At 37.7% G+C, this 23,119-nt stretch overlaps 1 protein-coding gene across 1 annotated transcript in view; it reads left to right on the forward strand.

The window, feature by feature from the left end:
- Window positions 1–23,119, forward strand: part of LOC110664705 (myosin-15) — a 49,390-nt gene that overhangs the window by 13,717 nt on the left and 12,554 nt on the right. The window contains exons 17-23 of the mRNA XM_058145863.1: window positions 12,924–13,033; window positions 13,426–13,492; window positions 13,607–13,784; window positions 13,898–14,103; window positions 14,453–14,572; window positions 14,688–14,786; window positions 15,037–15,258. Of these exons, the coding sequence (XP_058001846.1) occupies window positions 12,924–13,033; window positions 13,426–13,492; window positions 13,607–13,784; window positions 13,898–14,103; window positions 14,453–14,572; window positions 14,688–14,786; window positions 15,037–15,258 (1,002 nt within the window). The remainder of the gene's footprint in view (window positions 1–12,923; window positions 13,034–13,425; window positions 13,493–13,606; window positions 13,785–13,897; window positions 14,104–14,452; window positions 14,573–14,687; window positions 14,787–15,036; window positions 15,259–23,119) is intronic.

Consider the following 23,119-nt stretch of genomic DNA (forward strand, 5'->3'; position numbering starts at 1 on the left):
CTAACTTCTTTACCTACACCCGTCCATAATGTGGGAACCCTTGCTCACTTAACACCACACTCGGGCGCTGGCATGGCGCGTCGCTTTCGGTGAACGCCCTACACCCTTGCATATTTATCACTACACCCGGGCTTCGGGCTCCGATATAGCGCGTCGTTAGTAGAGGACGCCCCAACATTTATATCATTTGAATCCATATCATAGGGTGTGACGAAATTTTTACGCTGGTTGTCACCTACCGCAACCCTCCTCCTTTATCCGGGCTTGGGACCGGCTAAGCACAAACAATTTAGGCGGAGTTATTTTGTTGAATGAGATACAAGGTATTTATATACGAAGGATCTTATAATTAAGTATTCTGAATCTTATAATTAAGTATTCTAATTGGGGTGATTTTCCACTAATTATGCTAACTAATTAGCTAACTAATTAAGAAAGAATATTATTTACATAATTAGAGGATTGACTTCCTATAACATTCTCCCTCAAGTTGGAGCATAGATATTAATCATGCCCAACTTGTTGCAAATGTAGTCAACCCGAGCTCTATTCAAAGCCTTTGTGAAGATATCTCCTAACTGCTCTACGGTTTTGACATGTCCTGTTGAGATGATCTTTTGTTGAATCTTTTGTTGAAGGAAGTGACAATCAATTTCAATATGCTAAGTACGCTCATGAAACACTGGATTTGAGACAATATGGAGAGCAGCTTGATTGTCACACCATAGTTTGGTAGGAGATGAGGTCTCAAAATCCACTTCTTCTAATAACTGACTTGTCCACATTACTTCACACAGAGCTTGGGCCATAGCTCGATATTCTGATTCTGTACTCGAATGAGAAACTACAGTCTGTTTCTTACTTTTTCAAGATACTAAGTTTCCTCCAACAAAGATACAATATCTTGTAGTGGATCTCCTATCAATCTTTGAACCTGCCCAATCTCCATCTGAAAAACATTCAATATTTAAGTGCTCATGATTGCTATATAAGAGACCACAACTTGGAGCACCCTTCAAGTAACATAAAATTTGCCCCAAAGCTTCCCAATGGCTAATAGTAGGAGAGGACATAAATTGACTTACAACACTAACTGAATATGCAATATTCGGACGAGTCACTGTGAGATAATTAAGCTTGCCAACCAATCTCCTATACATCTCAGGGTCCTCAAATAGTTCACCATTGTAGAAAGAGATGATTCTCATATATTTCAATTAATCTGTACATGGGTATTTATATACAATTGATTCCTATAATTGTGTTATACTAATTAGGAAGAAATCCTAAATAAGAAATCCTAAATAGGAATACGAATCTGAGAATACGAGAATATACAGAAATAATATAATGATTGACTTTCCATAACACTCCCCCTCAAGTTGGAGCATAGATGTTAATCATGCCCAACTTGTTACAAATGTAGTCAATCCTAGCTCCATTCAGAGCATTTGTGAAAATATCTCCTAACTGCTCTCCAGTTTTGATATGTCCTGTTGAGATGATCTGTTGTTGAATCTTTTCACGAACAAAGTGACAATCAATCTCAATATGTTTGGTCCGCTCATGAAATACCGGATTAGAAGCAATATGGAGAGCAGCTTGATTATCACACCACAATTTCGCAGGCAGGGGGGTCTTAAAACCTGTCTCATCTAGTAATTGAAATATCCACATTACCTCACATACTGATTGTGCCATGGCTCTGTATTCGGATTCAGCACTAGATCGAGAAACTACACTCTGCTTCTTGCTTTTCCAAGACACCAAATTTCCTCCAACAAAAACGCAATATCCAGTAGTTGACCTCCTATCAACCTTAGATCCAGCCCAGTCGGCATCTGAAAAACATTCAACATTCAAATGCCCATGATTACCATATAACAAACCTCTTCCTGGAGCTCCCTTCAGATAGCACAAGATTTGTCCCAAGGCTTCCCAATGAGCAACAGTTGGGGAAGACATAAACTGACTTACCACACTAACGGCATAAGCAATGTCGGACGAGTGATGAAGGTAGTTCAATTTTCCTACCAATCTCCTGTATCTCTCTGGATCTTCAAACAATTCACTATCCCCTGCTAACAGTTGTAAATTTGGAGTCATTGGTGCACTACAAGGCTTAGCATCTAATTTTCCTGTCTCTGTCAATAGATCAAGGACATATTTTCTTTGAGACAAGAAAATACCCTTCTTACTTCTCATAACTTCAATACCCAAAAAATACTTTAATAATCCCAAGTCTTTGGTCTGAAACTGGGTTTGGAGGAAGGTTTTAAGAGATAAAATACCTGCAGAGTCACTCCCAGTGATGATAATGTCATCCACATAGACTACCAGGAGAATTAGACCAGCCTCAGATTGCTTATAAAATACTGAGTGATCACACTTACTCTTTTGCATACCAAATTCTGTCTTGCTTCTTGAATCTCCCAAACCAGGCCCTAGGACTTTGTTTCAAGCCATAAAGAGACTTCCGAAGCCTACAAACTTTACCCAACTCCCCCTGAGCAACAAACCCAGGTGGTTGCTCCATATACACCTCCTCTTGAAGATCACCATGAAGGAAGGCATTCTTGATATCCAATTGGTGCAGGGGCCAATCATATGTAGCTGCTAAAGAGATAAACAAGCGAACAGAAGTAAGTTTAGCTACAGGAGAAAAAGTGTCAGAGTAATCAACCCCATATGTCTGAGCATATCCTTTTGCTACAAGGCGTGCTTTTAATCTAGCCACAGAACCATCAGGATTTACCTTTACTGTAAATACCTATTTGCAACCAATAGCTTTCTTACCAGTGGGCAAAGGCAACAGTTCCCATGTACCATTAGCATCTAAAGCCTCCATTTCCTCTTTCATAGCAGCACACCAGCCAGGATGAGACAGTGCCTCACCAACAGTATTAGGGATGGGAATAGAGTCTAAAGAAGTAACAAAATACCGAGAATAAGAAGACAATTGATTATAAGAAACAAAAGAAGAGATAGGGTAAGTACATGAACGTTTACCTTTACGAAGAGCAATGGGTAAGTCTAGATCAGAATTATGATCAGTATGAGGTACAGGATCTCCCAACGAAGTAGCTGGTGGAGGATCTGAGTCAGGAATCTCCAATCTCCTGGAATAAACATGAACAACGGGAGGCCGAGTAGGTCTAGAGACGGAAGAAATAGGCTGTGAGAGAGGACTAGACATTGGTTGGACAGTATATATTAAGATATCATCTTCCTCCCCCTGACTCTCATATACAGATGATTGAGAAAAAAATGGAGTGGACTCAAAAAATGTGACATCTGCAGAAACAAGATAACGATTAAGAGTAGGAGAGAAACAACGGTACCCTTTTTGGATCCGGGAGTACCCAAGGAAGACACATTTGAGAGACTTTGGATCCAATTTAGTAACTTATGGACGAACATTATGCACAAAACAAGTACAACAAAAATACGGGTTCAACGGAAACAAAGATTTTGTAGGGAACAAAGCGATAAGGAATATCCCCATTAAGGATAGAAGAAGGCATACGATTGATCAAAAAACATGCCGTAGAAACTGCATCCGCCCAAAAGTGTTTAGGAACTTTCATCTGAAAAAGAAGAGCACGAGTTACCTCAAGAAGATGCCGATTTTTTCTTTCGGCCACGCCATTTTGGAATGGGGTATCCACACAGGAAGACTGATGAAGAATGCCATTTTGTGTCATATAAGACTGAAATTGTGCTGAAAAATATTCTTTAGCATTGTCACTTCTTAATATGCGCACAGAAATATTAAATTGAGTTTTGATTTCATTACAAAAGGCACAAAAGATAGAAAATAACTCAGAACGATTCTTCATTAAATATAACCAGGTAACACGAGAGTAATCATCAACAAAAGTAACAAAATAACGAAATCCAGTTTTAGAAGTAACAGAACAAGGACCCCCAAACATCAGAATGAACTAACTCAAAGGGGGATGAAGCCCGTTTATTGACTCTAGACACAGAAGGCAAACGATGATGTTTTGCAAACTGACACGACTCACATTCTAGTACTAATAAAGACTGAAACTGAGGACACAACTTCTTCATGGTAGACAAAGAAGGATGACCCAATCTACAATGAGCTTCAAGAGGTGTTAAGGTACTGGAGCAAACAAGCGATTGCGGTACATGATTTTTCAGAATGTAGAGACCACCTGACTTACGTCCTCTACCAATAATGCGCCGTCGTAAGATCTGAAACAAACAACGATCGGAAAAAGGAAATAGAACAATTTAAGGTACGAGTAAGTTTACTAACAGAAAGTAGATTAAAAGAGAAATTTGGTAGACACAAAACAGATGACAAAGAAATTGACGAAGTCGGATTCGCAGTTCCAGAACCCATGACACAAGAAGTAGAACCATCAGCTAAAGTAACAGTAGAGGAAGTGGGATTAGACTGAAAAGTAGATAGAAGACTAGAATTACCTGTCATGTGATGCATTGCACGTAATCAATAACCCATTTGGATGAGGAAGACACAAGGCATGTAGTGGATTTACGACTCGTGATCGCGATGATAGGGGCTGGTAGGCTTTAGAGATGCACGATCTTGGGAAAATCGTGCAAAATCCTCTGCGGATACCAAAACAGTTTTCTCAGAGGAAGATACTGTAGAATCGTCCGCTGCCATATTTGCCATCTGTGATCGCTGATTTTTCCTCTGACTCCTCTTGAGTCCTGATTAGAATTAGCCTCTCCATTACGCTGATTACTTCTGTTGCCTGTAATTCCTCCTCTACTTCCTCTTCTATTACCCTGTTGTCCATTTGGATTACGGCTAATAAGAGCACTCTTGGCGTTTGTGAAGATTGGGTTCTCTCTGCGAAGGGCGTGTGAATGTTTCATGCAAAGAGGAAATCTCGGAATCGAAAGAATCGAGATTTAGCGATCTCATACTCGAAGGAAGGCACAAGAAAACTCATAACAGCGATTGCTCCGTTGGGCTCGCTTGAACTTTCACATCGAACTAAAAGGCAACAATACATTAAGTTCCTCATATACGTTTAAAATCCATAAAATAAGCCGTGAGAGACTTATTCTCTTTCTCGACGGTAGAATGCCTTACAAACATCATAAATACGGGAGATATTCCCTTTACGAATCTGAGAAAATCTAAGTAATCCATCAATTCCTTAACAAATTCACGTGATTAATTAAACTAATTACCTCACTTTGTGAATCGAGTTCAAGCTGCAAAAACAACCGAGCATCCTTCCTTAGCCAAGTTTGTTGTGTATCATCGATAGGTGGATCTTTAGTAAGGTGATCATCCTTATCAATGCTACGCAAATAGACCCTAACGATCTTACTCCACTCCGGATAATTCGAACCATTAAGTTTGTGTTCCGTGATCTTAGTCATCATCGAATCACATCGAAATAACATTCTTATTATGCGCCATTTGTTGAGACAAAGAAAACTAACCAAACGCTAATCCAAAGTCTTGTGACAGCAACAAAATAATCCAAAATCACAAATCAAGCAAATCGAAATAGGATCCGAGAGCCAAACCTCGAAGTCCTTTAATGGTGTCTTGGATCGAACAAAGACACAGTGGTGGAATGAGGGGATTGAGGCGACGGCAATGTTAATCAGTCGAAAGCGGCCGGTCGGCGCCAAGGTCTCTCTTGGTGGGTGGTGAGAGCAAATAATCACCCTAGATAGATGACACCTTTCGATACCATGTAGAAAGAGATGATTCTCATATATTTCAATTAATCTGTACGTGGGTATTTATATACAATTGATTCCTATAATTGTGTTATACTAATTAGGAAGAAATCCTAAATAAGAAATCCTAAATAGGAATACAGAATACAGAATATACACATAAATAATATAATGATTGACTTTCCATAACAACCATCTCCTGCTGTGAGCTGAAGATTTGGAGTCATTGGTACACTGCATGGTTTAGCACCTATTTTTTTTATTTTCGCCAATAAATCAAGGACATACTTCCTCTGAGATAAGAAAATGCTTTTCTTACACCTTGAAACTTCAATGCTTAAGAAATATTTCAACAAACCCAAATCTTTTGTTTGAAACTGAGTCTGAAGGAATGGCTTAAGTGATGAAATGCCTGCAGAGTCATTTTTAACAATAACAATATCATCAACATATCCTATAAGTAAGATTAGTCTAGCTTTAGAGTGTCTATAAAACACCGAATGATCGGACTTGCTCTTCTTCATACCAAATTGCTAAACTACCTCATCAAATCTACAAAACCAAGCTCAAGGACTTTGTTTCAAGCCATAAAGGGATTTTCGGAGCCTGCAAACTTTGCTTAACTCTCCCTGAGCAACAAAACCTGGTAGTTGCTCCATATAACTTCGTCCTGGAGATCACCATGAAGGAAAACATTTTTGATATCTAACTGATGTAAAGGCCAATCATATCTAGCTGCCAAATAAACAAACAAGCGAACGGAAGCTAGTTTAGCAACAGGAGAGAAAGTGTCAGAGTAATCAGTGCCATAAGTCTGAGCATATCCTTTAGCAATAAGGCGAGCCTTGTGACGAGCAATAGTACCATTGGGATTCACTTTGACTGTAAAAATCCATTTACATCCAATAGTTTTTCTTATCTGGGGACAGATGTACCAATTCCCAAGTACCATTAGTATCTAAAGCCACCATTTCCTCTTCCATTGCAACATGCCAGCTAGGATGGGACAATGCCTCAGCAACAGTTTTAGGAATAGAAATAGTATCTAGAGAACTGATAAAACAACGAGATCATGGAGACAAGAGATCATAACATATAAAGGAAGAGATAGTATAAGTACATTGACGTTTACCTTTGTAAAGAGCAATGGGAAGATCTAAGTCAGACTGAGGAGCAATGGATGGAATTGGATCTTTTGACAAAAAGCTAGTGGAGGATCTGAGTCAAGAGTCTCCAATCTCCTAGAATAAACATGAACAACAAGTGGGCAAGGGGGTTGAGCTGGTGTTGGTGTAGGAGAATTCTGAGGACTTGGGTGAGGACTTGACACTGGATGGACAGAATAGACTAAGAGATAATCTTCCTCCCTTGGACTCTCATAAATAGGTGAGGGAGGAAAGAATGGAGTAGATTCAAAAAAGGTAACATCAGTAGACACAATATAACGATTAAGAGTTAGAGAAAAATATCTGTACCCTTTTTGAAGTCAAGAATATCTAAGGAAGAGACACCTAAGAACTTGGAATCCAGTTTAGTAACCTGTGAACGAACATCTTACACAAAACAAGTACTACCAAAAATACGAGGTTCAAGAGGAAACAAAGATTTAGAAGGAAACAAAATGGTAAAAGAAACATTACTGTTAAGGACAGATGATGACATACGATTAATTAGGAAACAAGCTGTAGAAACTGCATCAGCCCAAAACTGTTTAGGAACCTTCATTTGAAAAAGCAGTGCCCATGCTACCTCAAGGAGATGTCCATTTTTCCTTTCAGCAATCCCATCCTGGGATGGAGTATCAACACAAGATGTCTGATGAAGAATGCTTTTTTGTGACATATAGGTTTGAAAATTGCTAGAAAGATATTCCTTAGCATTATCGCTTCTCAATATATGCGTAGACGTATTAAATCGATTTTGAATCTTAGCACAAAAGGCACAAAAAATAGAAAACAATTCTGAACGATTCTTCATTAAAAATAATCAAGTAACACAGGAATAATCATCAACAAATGTAACAAAATACTTAAATCCAGAGCTTGAAATAATAGGACATGGATCCCATACATCAGAATGAACTAACTCAAAAAGGGAAGAAGCCCGTTTATTGACTCGAGACACTTTAGGCAAACGATGATGTTTAGCAAACTGACAGAACTCACAATCTAAAACTGACAAAGACTGAAACTGTGGACATAACTTCTTTAAGACAGATAAAGACGGATGTCCCAACTGACAATGGATTCAATAGGAGTTAAAATACTGGAACGCACAAGATCTTGGCACCTGTTTGTCAAGGATGTAGAGGCCTCCATCGTAAGATCTTGGAACAACCAATGATCAGGAAAAAATGAGATACTACAGTTTAAGACTCGAGTAAGTTTACTGACAGAGAGTAAATTAAAGGCGAATTTGGGTAGACACAAAACAGATGATACAGAAGTTGATGGTGTGAGATTTGCAATGCCAGAACCAATGACACAAGACTTGGACCCATCGGCCAAAACAACAGAGGATGAAGGATGATGAGGTTGAAATGTAGACAAAAGGTTAGAATTGCCTGTCGTGGTCTATAGCACTAGAATCAATGACCTGTTTGGAGGAGACAAGACATGTAGTAGATTTACCTGACTCAGCTATTGCAGTGACTGGGGAACTAGAGGACTTTAGAGAGGCCTGATACTATGAAAACTGTGCATATTCTTCAGCGGATACTAAAACTGCTTTCGAAGGAGTTACTGAAGAGTCATCAACTACCATATTGGCCATCCGAGATTATGAGTTCTTATTCTGAAGTTTCGAATAATACCTTTTTGTATGACCTGGCTCATGGCAATAGTAACATTCAATTCCTCTCGAGTCACGATTAGGGACAACCTCCCCACTACGCTGGTTACCCCTATTGCCACTATACCCTCCTTTATGACTTTGCTTGCCACTGTTAGTACGATTAACAAGAGGACTATTAATAGATTAGGAGAATTGGGGAGCTTCAGTACGAAGTACTCTTGAGAAAGTATCATGCAGAGATGAAATTTCAGATTCAGAAAGAATTTGAGATTTAGCAGTCTCAAACTCTAGGGGAAGACTTGCCAAAAAACTCATGACAGCCATTTGTTGTCGTTGAGCTTGTTGAACTTTCACATCAGGATTAAATGGCATTAAGACATTAAGTTCCTCATAGATCCTTTTAAAATCCATAAATAAGCTGTGAGGGATCTATCTTGTTTCTCTGCCCGATAAAATGCCTTATATACTTCATAAATACGAGAGATATTTTCTTTACCCAAATATAAGAATTCAAAATAATCCATTAATTCTTTAACAAACTCACAGTGATTAATTAAGCTAATTACCTCACTGTTAATGGAATTGCGAATTTGCAGGAACAAACGAGCATCCTCCCTCATCCAAGTTTGCATTGTATCATTAGTAGATGGATCTTGGGTGAGATGATCATCCTTGTCGATACTCCGCAAATAAACCCAAACCGTCTTACTCTAATTCAGATAATTAGAACCATTAAGTTTATGTTCCGTGATTTTAGTCATCGCAGGAATCACATCAGCTATTACACTTTTACTTTCCGCCATTAAAAAATAAAAATTTTACAACAGCAAATCACAGAAATCTCCTTTCCCAAACCAATAAACACAGAGCAAACATACCTCAAGACACAATTTTAAAGCAGTTCAGTGTAACAGAAGTCAGAAACATACCTAACAGTAGGTGGACCAAGACAGATCACCTTCACAAAGGCACCCTATGGCAAAACAACTAACAGGGATGCAGTATACACCCAAGGCGACGCCGGTGAGAGCAATCAGAGTGGCAGAGGATGTCAGACGCGCCTCCACGCGCAGGCTAGTGGAATGGCGACAAGAGCTTGTACCGGCGCATGAGCCTCACTAGCCAGTCTTCTGGTGATCAGATTTTCTGGGTGAGGTCGCCGACAGGGACCTTCCTTCCTGAGTGGGCGGCGAGACTTAAATGTCACCTTGAGACGGTGACCTAACTCCACAGTGACGCTTTTGATAGAAAAAAAAAAGAAGTCTTTTCTAACAAAGCTCTGATACCATGTAGTGAATATTTTCTGTGTATTTTGTTGAATGAGATACAAGGTATTTATATACAAAGGATCCTATAATTAAGTATTCTAAATCTTATAATTAAGTATTCTAATTGGGGTGATATCCCACTAATTATGCTAACTAATTAGCTAACTAATTAAGAAAGAATATTATTTACATAATTATAGGATTGATTTCCTATAACAGCTCCAAAATCTATAACCCAACAAGATTTGTCTAGATTGATTTGACAAAATTTGAAGAGCCAGTTATGGAAGATTGAAATTCAAGTTGAGATAGCAAACGCCTTATGGATTGAAATTCTTTATTGGAAAAAATTCCAATATCATTTGTTATAGTCCACTATTTCAGACATATTCGCTTGTAGTCAGGTCAATGACAAGGGCTGGGTAGAAGTGCAACACATGAGGAACAGTTGAAAAAAACCGAAAAAAAGCTTCACGTGCAGTGAATAGTAACATGAACAGAGCTGATGAATAGTACCAGTAAACAGTGCACGTGAGCAGTACTCAATGAACAGTGCGCATGAACAATATTAAAAGCCTGCCCTAATAAATCAGAAAGCTCTAATACCATACTCAACTCAACTCAACTCAATTAAACTTTTATCCTAAAAATTTTGGGTCGGCTATATGGATTCTCTTTCTCCACTCTAAACGATTTTGGGTTAAATCCTCGGGAATGTGTAATGCTTTTAGGTCATGTTGTACTACTCTCCTCCAAGTCAGTTTAGGTTTACCCCTTCTTTTATTTCTATCCTCTAACCTAATGTGCTCTACTTGTCTAACTGGAGCTTCCGTATGTCTACGCTTCACATGTCCAAACCACCTCAATCTTCCTTCTCTCAACTTATCCTCAATTAGCACCACTCCTATCTTTTCTTTAATACTCTCATTACGGACTTTATCTAGTCTAGTATGGTCACTCATCCACCTTAACATTCTCATCTCCGCAACTCTTATCTTAGACACATACAACTTCTTCAGTGCCCAACACTCACTACCATATAACATGGCTGGTCGTATGGCTGTACGGTAAAATTTTCCTTTCAACTTATTGGGAATCTTGCGATCACATAAAACTCCTGTGACACGTCTCCACTTCAACCATCCAGCTTTAATCCTATGACTAACATCCTCCTCATATTCTCCATCTACTTGAAGGACTTAGCCGAGATATGTAAAGTGATTACTTTAGGACAGTATCATTCTATCCAAATTAACTCCTTCCCTATCACCAGTTCGGCCTTCACTGAACTTGCAATGCATGTATTCTGTCTTCGTTCTACTTAACTTAAAGCCCTTTGACTCTAGAGTACTTCTCCAAAGCTCTAGCTTTCTATTGACTCCTTCTCGCGTCTTATCTATTAAAATTATATCATCCTCAAATATCATGCACCAAGGGATACTCTCTTGTTTATGTTTCGTCAATTCATCTAAAACTAATGTAAAAAGGTAAGGGCTTACAGCTGAACCTTGGTGTAATTCAACCGAGATAGGAAAATCTCATGTCTCCTCCCATTGTGCGCACAATAGTAGTTGCTACTTCATACATATATTTCAACACTTGTATGTACCTAATAGATACCCCCTTGTGTTCTAATACTCTCCACAAGACATCTCTTGGAACACTATCATAAGCCTTCTCTAAATCGATAAAAACCATGTGTACATTTTTCTTCACATCTTTATATTTCTCTATCAAGCTTCTAATGAGAAAGATCACTTCCATAGTTGAACGACCGGGCATGAAGCCAAATTGATTGGGAGAGATAGAAGTATCATGACGTAATCGATGTTCCACAACTCTCTCCTACAACTTCATAGTATGGCTCATAAGTTTAATATATTTAAGAGAAATCTCTATTTTTTTATATATAAAATTCTTTGTACATGCTCCTATTTATGTACAAGTTATTTATCATAATAAGGAAACTAAGATAAATAGGAAATAATAGTACAATAGGAGAGAATAATAAAATAAGATCCTAATAATCCGCTACTACAATAAATTAGGGATTCCAACACATGTTAACCTTATCTCTTTCTGTTCAAGTCTGTAATACTATAGCTGAGCCTCACCTGTCAAGCAGCTAGATTGACTTTATTCGTCTCTGCGAGGTGTTGATTATGGAAGAATTATTCACAATGGTTAAGCCACCGGAGCGGATCATCGAAACCATCAAATGAAGGGAATTCGAGTTTGGTATACCTAAGCACTACATGCCCTTCCGTCTGCTCATTAGCTTGCTGGCGAAAATTTTGCTGGCTGCTACTCGCACCATCTTGGTTCTGGTTCACTTCCCTGTTGAAAGTTCGGACCAGCTCTGATAGTTGTCTAGCCAAGTCCTTGAATCGAGCCTCGGATTGTTGCATGAAAGAATTCAACTTATCTTCTAGATTCACTGGTTCACCCATGACGATAAGATCTGATACCATGATGTTATGTTCCTGGGAATAGGAACTCATCACAAGTCGACAAACTCGGGAATCCTCCTCAAGTCTTGCTGTCTTTCCTTTGTTCACGTTCTTGTTCTTTCTTGAAAAACCTATGTTGGAAACTTAATGTGAGAGCTCATTAGAGAGAACCCTCCAATCTCATAAATACTTTTTGAATAAAATGTTGCTTATTTTATTAATCATAATTGATGCCTTATATAGAAAGGCTACAGCAGAATAAAAGAACAATACTTCTAAAAAAAAGATTACATCATAACTAATTGTTTTTGAAACTTGAAATAAAAATCTGAAAGCAAAGTTGCAGATAAAGATTCTGGTCTGGTCCCTTAATTTTCGAAACAGCCCCCAACTGAAATGGATATACTGCATTTTTAAATTTCAAACAAGTCAACCTACCCACAAATGCATCCACTACAATGAGATTCTTCAATGAAACATCTCCCATGCATTAAGGAAAAATTTCATCAATTTCAACATTTTCAATCATTCTAAATTTCAACATTATACATACATTTTTTCCCCTTTATTTATCATTGACTTAATTAATGGTTCTTTATCCTCTTTATTGTAATTATTCTTTCTTTCCTTTTATTATAATTTACTCTAATTGGAGGAAAAAAAGTCAAAGTTACAACTTATGTTTATGAGATAACTTTAAAATTTGGTGCAGGGTGTTTTGGAGGCTGTTCGGATAAGTCTTGCTGGTTATCCCACACAAAGAACTTACTCAGAGTTTGTTGATCGTTTTGGATTGTTAGCTCCTGAATACTGGGATGGAAGGTGGTGCACTTTAAGAGTGATATCTTGAAAATTCTGCCCCATTAAGATTCAGTTGCTTGTATCTTCCCCATCTTTCACATAAAAATGGAAGTTATTCTTTTGGATGCTGCATGCAAACTTTTAGTTGCTATGATATTTTTATTTATAGTGATGCTATATAGATAATGGCCAAAGGTTTATATTCCTAGGATGATTGCTAGTGTGCAAACACGAAGTGTACATGCATCTTAGTGTCCCTGTATCTTTTGAATTGAATTGTGAAAATGTGATTTATTGCCTTAATGTTTTCTCTTTCCTTATGTCTTCATTGTTTTAGTGGTGAGTTTCTTTTACTACATTTCAGGCTTGCTGAGAAATTCTACTTCTTTTTTTATATGTATAAATGTATGCAGTTGTAGTTATGATGAAAAAGCTTGGACAGAGAAAATTTTGCGAGGGTTAAAGCTTGAGCATTTTCAGGTACTCCCCTTTAAGGATTTAAGCATGCCAGCTTTTAGAAAATATATATATTTTTTGATATTTGCCATAATTTAAATGTTTTTGATTTTTCTCTTTCTAAAATTTCTTTTGCAGTTGGGTAGGACCAAAGTGTTTCTCAGGGCTGGTAAGATTGGGATTTTAGATTCACGACGGGCTGAGGTTCTGGATAGTGCTGCAAAATGCATCCAGTGTCGATTGCGTACATTTATCGCACGTCGGAACTTTATCTCATTAAGGGCTGCTGCAAATGCTGTACAAGCATACTGCAGAGGTTCAATTCTAGTTTCTGGCTCTGATCTAATCTTAATTTTTATGCATTGTCTACCAAGCTTTAACATCATCATCTTTTGGTTGGCTTTTATATTAGCATTGTTATGTTTGCAGGATGCTTTGCTCGAAAGATTTATGCTGAAAAACGGGAGACAGCGGCTGCAATTTCAATACAAAAATATATCCGGAAGTGGTTACTAAGGCATGCTTATTCCAAACTGCTATCAGTGGCTATTATTGTACAGTCAAATATTCGTGGTTTCTGGACTAGGCAAAGATTTTTACATGGAAAGAAGCACAGAGCTGCCATTATAATTCAGGTATCATAAATCTATGGATTATAATTCAGGTATCATAAATCTATGGAGAGTGAACTGCATTTATCATATAATGTTTTGCTGCATAATGTGGAATAATGACTAATCGACCTCCTGAAGTTGAGAACTTGATAAGGATGCATCCAGAATGCATATGATATTAGCCCTAATGTTATTTGTTGTATATAGTGATAGACTATTTTTGCTATATGATTTCATCGCTTGAGTTCTTGTTTTAATGTGTAATATGAGTATCCTAGGCTTGGTGGAGAATGTGTTTCATCGCTTTAGTTTCTGTTTTAATATGTAATATAAATAATCTAGGCTTGGTGGTGTAATATAAATAATCTAGGCTTGGTGGAGAATGCGCATGTTCCGCTCAGCTATCCAGCGTTATCAAACTTCAATCATAGCAATACAGTGTCACTGGAGACAAAAGCTGGCAAAAAGAGAACTCCGTAGGCTTAAACAAGTGAGAAAATTGATACTTCCTCCTATACATTTCCATTTGAGCTCTTGCTTTGCCACTTTGTTTTTCTCTTCAAGTGTTTAACAGCAGCACCTTTTTATTCATTTACTTTTCTCAGGAGGCTAATGAAGCAGGTGCCTTGCGTTTAGCTAAGAATAAACTTGAGAAGCAGTTAGAAGATCTCTCTTGGCGATTGAATCTGGAAAAAAGATTGCGGGTATTGCTTTTTGTCATTGTAACCTTGTTTTGGCTGAGTTGTTAAATTCTTTTTGAATTCATTTGAAAAGTTTGCACCCTTAATATTTGCTTGGCACTGTCTACACATTTTTAGTTCTAGTAAACCATAAAACTTGTTCTCTAGCTAAAATGAATTAATGCATGATTAGTTATTTGGCAGATTTAATTAGATAACTTTATTTTCCTTGGAATTCTTTTTCATTGCATTTTTTCATGTCTCTGGAAAGCAGATTTCTAATGAAGAAGCCAAGTTAAGTGAAATTTCTAAGCTTCAAAAAGTGTTGGAATCTTTAACTCTTGAGCTGGATGCAGCTAAGTTGGCTACAATTAATGAATGCAACAAGAATGCAGTGTTGCTAAATCAACTGGAACTATCGATGAAGGAAAAGTCCGCTTTGGAGAGAGAACCCATTGCAATTGCTGAGTTGAGGAAAGAAAATACTTTACTAAAGGTGATTCATGTAGAATTGATTTATATAATTGTGTGGATGAGAGTATGTGTATTTTTGGTTCTGGTTTTGGTGTGATACTAATAAGATTGCCACATGTTTTAATATTACTAACTTGAATAGATAGTACAAAAAGCTTTGATAAGTCGTAATTGGAGTTTTATGCATATCTTAAAATAATTGAAAACAATTTGGACGAAAATGACATCCAAATACCTATTTCAACTCTTCTTTACCAAATGCTGTAAAAGTAATTCGAATGGATATTTCAAATTAGGGCTGTGCACAACTCCTGAGGGATTTGAATTGAACCAAAAAATTGAATTGAACCGAACCGAAACCGAAAAAAAAAAAACCATTATTGTAGAAACCGAACCGAACAGAATAACCGATTTTATACATATGTATTTTTTTATATATTTTAGATATATCACATTGTTTCAATAAAATTATATATATTATATGCAATTAAGATTGTTATATATATAATTTCATTTGTTATTAATGATAAGTGTATATATGTAACCTAATATTAACTTTTATTATTTTTAATTGTAAATGCATTAAATCACTTTATAGTTATTAATTATCTTTGTTATGGAAAGTCAATCACTATGTTATGGAAAGTCAATCACTATATTATTTTTCTGTATATTTTGTATTCTGTATTCCTATTTAGGATTTCTTATTTAGGATTTCTTCCTAATTAGTAGAACACAATTATAGGAATCAATTGTATATATATAACCATATACAGATTAATTGAAATCAATAAGAATCATCTCTTTCTACATGGTATCAGAGCAAGTCATCAATCTAGGGTGACTATTTGTTCTCACTACCAGCTCAGGAGAGACCTTGGTCGCCGACCGGCCGTTTCAACCCCGATCAACATTGCCGGCGTCATCTCAACCCCCTCATTCCACCACCATGTCTTTGTTGCACGATCGATATAACCATTAAAGGACTTCTGAGGTTTGGCTCTCAGATCCTATTTCGGTATTTGCTTGATTTGTGATTTTGGGTTATTTTGCTGCTATAAGCACTTTGGATTAGCGTTTCGGTTAGTTTTCTTTGTTTCAACAAATGGCAGACAATAAGAATATTATTTCTGATGTGATTTCGGTGATGACTAAGATCACGGAACACAAACTTAATGGTTCGAATTACCTGGAGTGGAGTAAGACTGTTAGGGTCTATTTGCGTAGCATTGATAAGGATGATCACCTTACTAAAGATCCACCCACTGATGATACACAACAAACTTGGCTAAGGGAGGATGCTCGATTGTTTTTGCAGCTTCGGAACTCGATTCATAGTGAGGTAATTAGTTTAATTAATCACTGTGAATTTGTTAAGGAATTGATGGATTACTTAGATTTTACGTATTACGGTAAAGGAATATCTCCGTATTTATGATGTTTGTAAGGCATTCTACCGTCTTTGAGAAAGAGGATAAGTCTCTCACGGCTTATTTTATGGATTTTAAGCGGGTATATGAGGAACTTAATGTATTGTTGCCTTTTAGTCACGATGTGAAAGTTCAACAGCCCAACGGAGCAATGGCTGTTATGAGTTTTCTTGCAGGCCTTCCTTGAGTATGAGGCGCTAAATCTCGATTCTCTCAAGATCGAGATTTCCTCTTTGCATGAAACGTTCACACGGGTTCTTCGTACAGAGAGTACTCAATCTTCACAGCCTGCCATTAGTGCTCTTATTAGCCGTAATCCAAATGGACAACAGGGTAATAGAAGAGGAAGTAGAGGAGGAATTACAGCAATGTAGTAATCAGCGTAATGGAGAGGCTAGTTCTAATCGGGACTCAAGAGGAGTCATTTGTTATTATTGCCATGAGCACGGCCATACAAAATATAATTGTCCGCAACTTGGAGAAAAATCAGCGATCACGGATGGCAAATATGGCGTGAGAGAATTCTCTGATATCTTCCTCTGAGAAAACTATTTTGGTATCTGCAGAGGATTTTGCACAATTTTCCCGATGTCGAGCATCTCTAAAGCCTACGGTTCCACATCGCGATCACGAGTCGGTAAATCTACTACATGCCTTGTGTCTTCTTCATCCAAATGGGTTATTGATTACAGTGCGACAGATCACATGTGAGTAATTCTAGTCTTCTATCCGCTTTTGGTCTAATCTCACTTCCTCTACTATTACTTTAGTGATGGTTCTACTTCTTGTGTCATGGGTTAGGCTGCGAACCTGACTTTGTCAATTTCTTTGTCTTTTATTTTGTGTCTACCAAAATTCTCTTTTAATCTACTTTCTGTTAGTAAACTTACTCGTACCTTAAATTGTTCTGTTTCCTTTTTTCCTGACCAGTGTTTGTTTCAGGATCTTACGACGAAGCAGATTATTGGTAGAGGACGCGAGTCAGGTGGTCTCTACATTCTGGAAAATCATGTACCGCGGTCGCTTGTTTGCTCCAGTACCTTAACACCTCTTGAAGCTCATTGTAGATTGGGTCATCCTTCTTTGTCTACCATGAAGAAGCTGTGTCCTCAATTTCAGTCTTTATCAGTACTAGAATGTGAGTCGTGTCAGTTTGCAAAACATCATCGTTTGCCTTCTGTGTCTAGAGTCAATAAACGGGCTTCATCTCCTTTTGAGGTAGTTCATTCTGATGTTTGGGGTCCTTGTTCATTACATCTAAAGCGGATTTCGTTATTTTGTTACTTTTGTTGATGATTACTCTCGTGTTACCTGGTTATATTTAATGAAAAATCGTTCTGAGTTGTTTTCTATCTTTTGTGCCTTTTGTAATGAAATCAAAACTCAATTTAATATTTCTGTGCGCATATTAAGAAGTGACAATGCCAAAGAATACTTTTCAGCACAATTTCAGCCTTATATGACACAAAATGGCATTCTTCATCAGTCTTCCTGTGTGGATACCCCATCCCAAAATGGCGTGGCCGAAAGAAAAAATCGTCATCTTCTTGAGGTAACTCGTGCTCTTCTTTTTCAGATGAAAGTACCTAAACACTTTTGGGCGGATGCAGTTTCCACGGCATGTTTTTTTATCAATCGTATGCCGTCTTCTGTCCTTAATGGGGATATTCCTTATACTACTTTGTTTCCTACAAAATCTTTGTTCCCTATTGAACCCTGTATTTTTTGTTGTACCTGTTTTGTGCGTGATGTTCGTCCACAGGTTACTAAATTGGATCCAAAATCTCTCAAATGTGTCTTCCTTGGGTACTCCCGGCTCCAAAAAGGGTACCGTTGTTTCTCTCCTACTCTTAATCGTTATCTTGTTTCTGCAGATGTCACATTTTTTGAGTCCACTCCATTTTTTCCTCCATCATCTGTGTATGAGAGTCAAGGGGAGGAGGATGATCTCTTAATATATACTGTCCAACCAATGTCTAGTACTCTCCCACAGCCTGTTCCTTCTGTCTCTAGACCTACTCGACCTCCCGTTGTTCATGTTTATTCTAGGAGATTGGAGATTCCTGACTCAGATCCTCCACCAGCTACTTCGTTGGGAGATCCTGTACCTCATACTGATCATGATTCTGATCTAGACTTACCCATTGCTCTTCGTAAAGGTAAACGTTCATGTACTTACCCTATCTCTTCTTTTGTTTCTTATAATCAATTGTCTTCTTGTTTTCGGTGTTTTGTTACTTCTTTAGACCCTGTTACTATCCCTAATACTGTTAATGAGACACTGTCTCATCCTGGCTGGTGTGATGCTATGAAAGAGGAAATGGAGGCTTTAGATGCTAATGGTACATGGGAACTATTGCCTTTACCCACTGGTAAGAAAGCTATTGGTTGTAAATGGGTATATACAGTAAAGGTAAATCCTGATGGTTCTGTGGCTAGGTTAAAAGCACGCATTGTAGCAAAATGATATGCTCAGAAATATGGGGTTGATTACTCTGATACTTTTTCTCCTGTAGCTAAACTTACTTCTATTCGCTTGTTTATCTCTTTAGCAGCTACATCTGATCGGCCCCTGCATCAATTGGATATCAAGAATGCTTTCCTTCATGGTGATCTTCAGGAGGAGGTGTATATGGAGCAACCACCTGGGTTTGTTGCTCAGGGGGAGTTGGGTAAAGTTTGTAGGCTTCAAAAGTCTCTTTATGGCTTGAAACAAAGTCCTAGGGCATGGTTTGGGAGATTCAGTGAAGCAGTACAGGAATTTGGTATGCAAAAGAGTAAGTGTGATCACTCAGTATTTTATAGGCAATCTGAGGCTGGTCTAATTCTCTTGGTAGTCTATGTGGATGACATTGTCATCACTGGGAGTGACTCTGCAGATATTTCATCTCTTAAAACCTTCCTCCAAACTCAGTTTCAGACCAAAGATTTGGGATTGTTAAAGTATTTCTTGGGTATCGAAGTTATGAGAAGTAAGAAGGGTATTTTCTTGTCTCAAAGAAAATATGTCCTCGATCTATTGACAGAGACAGGAAAATTAGGTGCTAAGCCTTGTAGCGCACCAATGACTCCAACTTTACAACTGTTAGTAGGGATAGTGAGTTGTTTGAAGATCCAGAGAGATACAGGAGATTGGTAGGAAAATTGAACTACCTTACAGTCACTCGTCCTAACATTGCTTATGCCGTTAGTGTGGTAAGTCAGTTTATGTCTTCCCCAACTGTTGCTCATTGGGAAGCCTTGGAACAAATCTTGTGTTATCTGAAGGGCGCTCCAGGAAGAGGTTTGCTATATGGTAATCATGGGCATTTGAATGTTGAATGTTTTTCAGATGCCGACTGGGCTGGATCTAAGGTTGACAGGAGGTCAACTACTGGATATTGCATTTTTATTGGAGGAAATTTGGTTTCTTGGAGAAGCAAGAAGCAGAGTGTAGTTTCTCGATCTAGTGCTGAATCCGAATATAGAGCCATGGCACAATCAGTATGTGAGGTAATGTGGATACTTCAATTACTAGATGAGACAGGTTTTAAGATCTCCCTGCCTGTGAAATTGTGGTGTGATAATTAAGCTGCTCTTCATATTGCTTCTAATCCGGTGTTTCATGAGCGATCCAAACATATTGAGATTGATTGTCACTTTATTCGTGAAAAGATTCAACAACAGATCATCTCAACAGGACACATCAAAACTGGAGAGCAGTTAGGAGATATTTTCACAAAAGCTCTGAATGGAGCTAGGATTGACTACATTTATAACAAGTTGGGCATGATTAACATCTATGCTCCAACTTGAGGGGGAGTGTTATGGAAAGTCAATCACTATGTTATGGAAAGTCAATCACTATATTATTTTTCTGTATATTTTGTATTCTGTATTCCTATTTAGGATTTCTTATTTAGGATTTCTTCCTAATTAGTAGAACACAATTATAGGAATCAATTGTATATATATACCCATGTACAGATTAATTGAAATCAATAAGAATCATCTCTTTCTACAATCTTATTAAATCACCTTTTAATCATGTAGTACACTTTTTTGTTAAAAATTATATAATGGAAAAATATGTATAAGATAGTAGAATATATTTGTTAAGATATATGTTATGAAGTGACTTAATTTATACAACTCAACTCAACTCAACTAAGCCTTTATCCCAAAAATTTGGAGTCGGCTATATGGATTCGCTTTTTCCACTCTGAACGATTTTGGGTTAAATCCTCAGAAATGTGTAATGCTTCTAAGTCATGCTGTACTACTCTCCTCCAAGTCAATTTAGGTCTACCCCTTTTTTTCTTTCTATCCTCTAGCCTAATGTGCTCTACTTGTCTAACTGGAGCCTCCGTATGTCTACGCTTCACATGACCAAACCACCTCAATCTCCCTTCTCTCAACTTATCTTCAATTGGCACCACTCCTACCTTTTCTCTAATACTTTCATTACGGACTTTATCTAGTCTAGTATGGCCACTCATCCACCTTAACATTCTCATCTCTGCAACTCTTATCTTAGATGCATACGACTCTTTTAGTGCCCAACACTCACTACCATATAGCATAGCCGGTCGTATGGCTGTACGGTAAAATTTTCCTTTTAATTTATTGGGAATCTTACGATCACATAAAACTCCCGTGGCACGTCTCCACTTCAACCATCCGGCTTTAATCCTATGACTAACATCCTCCTCACATCCCCCATCTACTTGAAGGACTGAGCCTAGATATTTAAAGTGATTACTTTGGGACAGTGCCACTCCATTCAAACTAACTCCTTCCCTATCACCAGTTTGGCCTTCACTGAACTTGCAATGCATGTATTCTGTCTTCGTTCTACTTAACTTAAAACCCTTTGACTCTAGAGTACTTCTCCAAAGTTCTAGCTTCCTATTGACTCCTTCTCGTGTCTCATCTATCAGAACAATATCATCCGCAAACATCATGCACTAAGGAATACTCTCTTGTATATGTTTCTTAGTTCATCTAAAACTAATGTAAAAAGGTAAGGGTTTATGGCTGATCCTTGGTGTAATCCAATTGAGATCGGAAAATCTCTTGTGTCCCCTCCCACTGTTCGCACAATAGTAGTTGCTCCTTCATACATATCTTTCAATACTTGTATGTACCTAATAGATACCCTCTTTTGTTCTAACGCATTCCATAAGACCTCTCTTGGAACACTATCATAAGCCTTCTCCAAATCAATAAAAACCATGTGTAGATCTTTCTTCCCATCTCTATATTTCTCCATCAAGCTTCTAATGAGAAAGATCGCTTCCATAGTTGAACGACCAGGCATGAAACCAAATTGATTAAGAGAGATAGAAGTATCATGATGTAGTCGATGCTCCACAACTCTCTCCCACAACTTCATAGTATGGCTCATGAGTTTAATTCCCCTATAGTTTCAGCAACTCTGTATGTCTCCCTTATTTTTAAAAATAGGTACTAAAATACTCTTTCTCCATTCATCAGGCATTTTCTTTGAGTTTAGAATCTTATTAAATAATTTAGTTAACCATGCCACTCCCATATCTCCCAAATACTTCCACACTTCAATTGGTATTTCATCGGGTCCACAGGCTTTACCTACTTTCATTCTCTTAAGTGCTTCCTTTACTTCTAAAGATCTAATCCTTCTAGTATAATTTACATTCTTTTCTATTATTCTATAATCTATATTCACGCTATTTCCATTTTGACTATTATTAAAGAGATCATTAAAATAATTTCTCCATCTTTCTTTAATGTCCTCATCTTTCACCAACACTTTTCCTTCTTTATCCTTAATGCACCTAACTTGATTGAGATCTTGACATTTCCTTTCTCTACTCCTTGCTAATCTATAAATATCTTTCTCCCCTTCTTTAGTTCCAAGTTTCTCATATAACTTTTCAAAGGCCTGTGTTCTTGCTTAGTTAACTGCCTTTTTTGCCTCTTTCTTTGCTATCTTGTACTGTTCATATGCCTCATTATTATCACATTTAGGTAATTTCTTATACCATTCCCTTTTTCTCTTCACTGCCTTTTGTACTTCCTCATTCCACCACCATCTCTCTTTTGAGGGTGGTCCATGTCCTTTAGACTCCCCAAGTACTTTTCTAGCTACTTCTCTAATTTTTGATGCCATCTGTATCCACATATCATTGGCCTCCATATCTAGCTTCCATACTTCGGACTCAAGAAGCTCATTTTTGAACTTCACTTGCTTTACTCCTTTGAACTCCCACCACTTTGTTCGAGCTACACTATTTCTTCTGACCTTACTTGAAATGTTCCTAAACTTGACATCCAAGACCACCAACCTATGTTGACTTGTTCAAGCCTCTCCTGGAATGACCTTGCAATCCTTGCATAGAGCTCTATTTGTCTTCCTGGTTAAGAGGAAGTCGATTTGGCTTCTATGTTGCCCACTTTTGAAAGTCACTAAATGTGACTCTCTTTTTATAAAGT

Source organism: Hevea brasiliensis, chromosome 4, assembly GCF_030052815.1.
Source record: "Hevea brasiliensis isolate MT/VB/25A 57/8 chromosome 4, ASM3005281v1, whole genome shotgun sequence".
In the NCBI taxonomy this organism is placed as follows: domain Eukaryota; kingdom Viridiplantae; phylum Streptophyta; class Magnoliopsida; order Malpighiales; family Euphorbiaceae; genus Hevea; species Hevea brasiliensis.